Source organism: Geospiza fortis, unplaced genomic scaffold (assembly GCF_000277835.1).
Source record: "Geospiza fortis unplaced genomic scaffold, GeoFor_1.0 scaffold855, whole genome shotgun sequence".
In the NCBI taxonomy this organism is placed as follows: Eukaryota; Metazoa; Chordata; class Aves; order Passeriformes; family Thraupidae; genus Geospiza; species Geospiza fortis.
This window is the reverse complement of record NW_005054684.1, coordinates 86,931-93,308: the sequence shown is the minus strand read 5'-3', so window position 1 is coordinate 93,308 and position 6,378 is coordinate 86,931. Positions and strand designations below refer to the sequence as shown.

Sequence of the window (6,378 nt, the reverse complement as noted above, 5' to 3'; positions counted from 1 at the left end):
GGACGGGATCCCATTGGGAATGTGGGGATGGGATCACGCTGGGAATGTCAGGGCAGGGTCCCGTTAGAAATGCTGGGGCTGGATCCCGCTGGGAACACCGGGATGCTCCCAGGAGCTGCTGGAGACCAATCCCGGCTGCAGCGGGAGTGACCTCCCGCTAAACCCGAGGGAACAATCGGGAACGGACCCAAATCCCCTTTTGTAAGGGCAGGGAAAGGCGGGATCAGCCGCGGCCAGACCGGATTTGTCTGCGGCCGCCGCGCCAGCAAAGCCGAGCGGCACCGAGCCCCGCGCCACACGGCACCATTGTCCCCGCGCGCGGTGACGTCATCGGCACACGGTGACGTCATCATGTGGTGACATTATCATCACCTATTGTCCCCACGGTGATGTCATCACACAGTAGCCTTGACCACACAGTGACATCATCACACAGTAATTGTCCTGACTGTGATGTCATCACACAGAGTCATTGTCCCCATTGTGATGTCATCACACAGTGACGTTGATGCCACACAGTGCCACTGTCCCCATGGTGATGTCATCACACAGTGCTATTGTTTCCCCCACTGTGACATCATCACAGATTGCCACTGTCATTGCACACTGATGTCATCACAGCGCCATTGTCCTCACATGGTGATGTCATACAATAATACAATGGCATTGTCACCACACAGTGATGTCACCACACAATGATGCCACCCCATAATGATGGCCTCACACAGTGCCATTGTCCTCACATGGTGATGTCATCACACGATGATGCCATCACACAATGACATCATCACACAATTACATCACCACACACTGACATCACCCTCACACCATGATCTTGTCCCTCACACAACGATGCCATCACTCAATGACGTCACCAAACGGTGACACTGTCCCAGCCGCATCCCTCACACAGCGCTGTCCCTGTCCCCAACACCTCCTTGTCCCCCAGCTCTTGCTGACCCCCCACCCCTAAACCCCCTGGGGCAGAATTTTGGGGTCCTCCCCACCCACCGTCCCCGGGTGTGTCCCCAGCCCTGGTTCCTCGCTCCCTGCCGGGGCTCACCGGTGTTGGAGGACACGGATTTGCCGATGTCGGCCAGCGAGCGGTGAATCGGCTTCTTGGTCTGGTGGCGGTGCTTGCGCAGGAGGACGTAGCTGAGCTTCTCCCGCAGCTCCGGCTTCAGCAGCCCGTCCTCGATCTGCTTCTCGATGACATCGTCTGCAAAACACGGCCATGGTGAGCCCCAAAACCTCCCCAAAACTCCCCAAAATGTTTCCAAAATGTCCCATCCTCGATCTGCTTCTCGATGACATCGTCTGCAAAACACGGCCATGGTGGCCCCAAGAACATCCCCAAAATGTCCCCAAAATGTCCCATCCTCAATCTGCTTCTTGATGACATCATCTGCAACACATAGCTGTGGTGACCTCCAAAACCTCCCCAAAATGTCCCCAAACTGTCCCGTCCTTGATCTGCTTCTCCATGACCTTGTCTGCAACACACGGCCATGGTGACCCAGGGGTGACCCCAAAACCCCCCCAGAATCTGCTCCTTGAGCAGCCCGTCCTCGATCTGCTTCTCAATGACATCATCTACAACACACGGCCATGGTGAGCCCCAAAACCTCCCCAAAATGTTCCCAAAATGTCCCATCCTCAATCTGCTTCTCGATGACATTGTCTGCAAAACACGGCCATGGTGACCCCAAGAACATCCCCAAAACCTCCCCAAAATGTCCCCAGACTGCCCCACCATCGATCTGTTCCTCAATGACATTAACTGCAACACCCAGAGGTGGTGACCCCCAAAACCCCCCAAAATGTCCTCAATCTGCTCCTCGATGACATCATCTGTACACACCCAGCCATGGTGACCCAGGGGTGACCCCAAAGCCCCCCAAAATCTGCTGCTTCAGCAGTGACCCCCAGATCCCCCCAAAACCTCAACGCAACCATTTCAGGAAGCACCTGATGGCTCCCAACTCCTCCTTTTGCTCATTCCTGGACAAATTCAGGAAAAAAATGAATTTAAATCCATTCCCACCATTTTAGGACATGGGGATGGAAATCTCCAGGGGCTCCTACCAATAATTTGGGGCAAGGAGTATCCGTCCAGGTCCAGGAGCACCGTTCCTGTCTGGAGACACGTCCGCAGCTCAAAGAGGCTGTGCAGGGACAGCGTGGACACGTGGGGTTTGCTCCACCTCTCACCACCTTCCTCCACCTTCTCCTCGAACTTGATCCACCTGGAACGGGAGCGGGACGGGGCAGGCGTGAGGATCTGGGAATGGCTTCTCCTTCCTGGAGAGCTTCCCTGCTTGGAGGGCCTGGATTAATTCATCTCACAGAGTTCTGGCTCGTTATCCAGGGTGGGAAGGGAGGGTCTGGTGGATCATTCCCAAAAGTGCTGCTTGCAGGGTTGTGGAGGGGAGGAAAAGTTCCCAATCCCAGCAGGAAACCCAAATCCATGGATTTCGCCCTCCTCAATTGTATCTGTGGGATCTGGGAGCTGTGGGGTGGAGGAAAAGTTCCCAATCCCACCAGGAAACCCAAATCCATGGATTTTGCCCTCAACAAATTGCTCCTGAGAGGTTTGGGAGCTGTAGCAGGAAGGCAAAGTTCCCAGACCCAGCAGGAAACCCAAATCCATGGATTTCGCCCTCCTCAATTGTATCTGTGGGATCTGGGAGCTGTGGGGTGGAGGAAAAGTTCCCAATCCCACCAGGAAACCCAAATCCATGGATTTCCCCATCCTCAAATCGCTCCTGTGGGATTTGGGAACATTGGGGTGGAGGAAAAACCCCGACAGAACCCCAAACCACAACACCCGGCCCTGGCACCCACCCCACAGCTCCCATCCCTGATTTCCCTGGAGAATCCCGATCTCCAGCCCTCCCTCTTTCCCGGGCATGGAATTCAAACTGCCCGCCGAGCGCCGCCGCCGCTCCCCCAAAGCCGATTAGGTCGCTGTTCCTCTCCCTTCTGCCCCGTTCTCCAAGGAATTTGGGTCATTAGGGAGCTCGGGATGGAGTGTGGGATTGGGGCAGGAATCCCTGTGGGATTGGGGCATTAATCCCTGTGGGATCGGGGCACGAATCCCTGTGGGATTGGGGCATTAATCCCTGTGGGATCGGGGGCAGGAATCCCTGTGGGATTGGGGCTGGAATCCCTGTGGGATTGGGGGCACAGCTCCAGCGGTGCCTTTGTGCCGCCATCGGCATCCTGGGATTCCTTTGCCGAGGATTCCATTTTCAAACCCTCCCAAAATCCTGTTTTTCCTGCATTTCCCCAATTCAGGAACGTCCTTTTCTAACCCCCCTAAATCCGACACTCATTCTCTGATATTCCATTTTCAAAATCCCATTTTCCAGCATTTTCCCAGTTCAGGAATATCCTTTTTTAACACCCCCAAATCCAACTCTCATTCCCTGATATTCCGTTTTCAAACCCTCCCAAAATCCCATTTTTTCCAGCATTTCCCCAATTCGGAAATGCCATTTTCTAACACCCTTATACGCAAGGTCCACACTCTGATATTCCATTTTCAAAATCCCATTTCCCCCGTTCAGAAATGCCCTTTTTGCTAACACCCCCAAATCCGATGCTCGTTTCCCCGATCCCCGCCATGGGGACATTTTGGGGTGGGATTTTCCCCCGCCCCGTTCCCGAATCCCCGACCTGGCGGATTCCTTCCACTCCATGTCGTCGCCGTCGCGCTGCAGCGTGTCCATCTCCGTGAACAGCGTGGGGTTGGGGGGCTCGTCCTCCTCCCCCAGGATGTACCGGAGCCGTTCCGCGGCCGGCGACACTGCCGGGAAAAACTGCTGGAACTCCGGGGGGAAAACGGGATGGGCCCGCTGGGAACGGCCCCGGAGGGGCAAAAAACGGGATAAAAATGGAGGGAAATGTTGAAGGGAATGGGGGAATTCTGAATGATCCCGTCCCGAATTCCCTGCGGGAAAAAGAGCTGGAATTCCATGGAAAATCCCACTCGATCCTGCAGGGAAAGGCCCCGAGGGGATTTAGGATCAGAGAAAAAGGGATAAAAAGGAAGGGAAATGTTGAAGGGAATGGGGGAATTCTGAATGATCCCGTCTCGAATTCTTTGTGGGTAAAAGAGCTGGAATTCCATGGGAAACAGGATGACCACAAAAAAGGGATAAAAATTGGAGGGGAATGTTTGAGGGATTGGGGGAATTCTGAATGATCCCATCCCGAATTCCCTGCGGGAAAAAGAGCTGGAATTCCATGGAAAATCCCACTCCATCCTGCAGGGAAAAGCCCTGAGGGGGTTTGGGATGGCAAAAAAAAAAAAAGGGATAAAAATGGAGGGAAATGTTTGAGGGATTGGGGGAGCTCCGAGTGATCCCATCCTGAATTCCCTGTGCTCAAATTCCATGGAAAATCGCCCTCCATCCTGCAGGGAAAGGCCCTGAGGGGGTTTGGGATCAGGAAAAAAGGGATAAAAATAAAGGGAAATGTTGAAGGTTCTGGGGGGGCTCCGAGTGATCCCATCCCGGATTCCCTGGGGGATGCTGGGGAAAGGAGGAGCGGGATGAAGCTCCAGGAACCAATTCCCATCAAATTCCCTTTCCAGGAGTTCCCACTTCCCAGGTTTATCCCAAATTTTCCGTCCCACGGATCCCCTTTTTCCAGGCTCCCTTCCAGCCTTGGGATTTCCCCCTTTTCCCAACGGGGAACGACACAAATCCGGAATTCCTGCAGGAAAAATTCCATCTTTTTCTGGGAAGGGGCAGCATTGATGGCCTGGGGAGCAATCTGGGAATGGTTTTGGGATCACGGTGCCCTCCAAGGCTTTTGCACCCCAGCACATTCCCAGTGCCCACGGGAGGGTGAAGAACTCCCAGGAAAATAAAAAAAAATTGGATTTGTTCTTAACCCTCTCCATCCTCAGGGGTTTTTCTGGCAAAACTTCCCAGATTTGGTGGATTTGGGGAGAAATCCAAGCCATGAAATCCATGGAAATGGAGTGTTTGGAATGAAATCCTGTATTTCCTGATTCAAGGAATGATCCAGGCTTGGAAAGTGGGAATTTTGGGGCAAAATCTGGGAATAACTAAATTGGGTAATGCAGCGCTTTAAAAAATCAGGGAATTAAATTGCCGCGGATAAATGGGGGGAAAACGGGAATTCTGCCCCTTTTCCTGCACAAAGCAGACGAGCCCACGTCCCACAAGAAGAGGATGTCCCTTTAGGCTGAGCCTGCTTAAACCACTTAAGCCCCTCTGAGCCGAGCCCAAAGCCTGCCAAGGTCCAGCCCTGCCGCCATTCCCATAAATCCCTTCTTGTGATTCGGAATATTCCCGGGAATTCTGGGGCTGGGCTCCGTGCCTGGAGGGTTTCAGGCTCCCTAAGCCTGGGCTTGTTCTCGGAAAAGGGATGAAACGGGTGAAGTTCTGGTCAGCCCTCCTGCCAACCCTAAAATTACCAAAAAAACCCCCAAATTGAATGAGTTAACCACAAAAAAAAAAATCGGGATTTTGCTGGAAATTGAGGTCTCTGGTGGAAAAAAAGGGATTTGGGATTCCTGTCCTGGAGTTTGGGGTTGCTGCTCCCGGCTCTGCCCAGATTCCCTCTCTAAAAATGGATCCTTCCTTCCCCGCCCTCCCCAGGGCCTCGTTTTGGGGTCTCGGGGCTGTGCCACCCCTGAAACCCCAAAAAACCAAATGAAATCTCCTACAGAAAGAGCTTTTTTAGCTCATTTTCCTTATCCTGCCGGATTTTAGGGAATTCACCCACCTTGCAGCTCCCAGTTTTGCTTCCCTCCCTCCCCGAGGTGGCCAAAATTCCTGGGATTTGTTCACCTGGAGAACAATTCCACGGCTGGGAGAGCTCCCAGCTCCTCCTGCTTTGGGGTTTTTGTATTCCCGGGAATTCCACCCAGCACAGCAAATCCCAGGAAGCAGCAGGTGTTGGTTGGAGAGGGGAAAAGTGACACAAATCCCACAAAACACCCCAAAATCAGCTCCTTGGGGGGATCCAGATCTCCCTGAACCCGGTTTTAGGATGGGAAAACTCTGGGATTTCAGCCACTGTGGATTCCCAGGGAATATTTAGGATCATTTCCATGGGAAACAGGACAGGAATGATTTAAATCCCATTTATCCGAGGTGCAGCTGCCCCCTCACATCCCAACCCCGAGCCAGCGACAAAACCTCACCTGGGGATCCTTTTCCAAACCCAAATTCCCACTAAATTGGGATAAAATTGGGGAATCAGGGAATGTGGCCCTGCTGGGGCTCTGCAATCCAGCCAGGACTAAGCCTGGTTTAAAGCCCAGCCTTATCCAGGGGCTGCTGTGGGTTCTCCACAGCTTTTCCCTGAATTTTCCTGTGGGTTCTCCACAGCTTTTCCCTG

The 6,378-nt window shown here is 53.2% G+C and overlaps 1 protein-coding gene across 1 annotated transcript in view; it reads right to left on the bottom strand.

Annotated features, from left to right (window-relative positions):
* The window catches only part of LOC102034816 (electrogenic sodium bicarbonate cotransporter 4), a 24,908-nt gene that overhangs the window by 14,656 nt on the left and 3,874 nt on the right, over positions 1-6,378 (bottom strand). The window contains exons 4-6 of the mRNA XM_031065117.1: positions 3,679-3,808; positions 2,086-2,246; positions 1,008-1,219 (exon numbers count right to left, since the gene is read on the bottom strand). Of these exons, the coding sequence (XP_030920977.1) occupies positions 1,008-1,219; positions 2,086-2,246; positions 3,679-3,808 (503 nt within the window). The remainder of the gene's footprint in view (positions 1-1,007; positions 1,220-2,085; positions 2,247-3,678; positions 3,809-6,378) is intronic.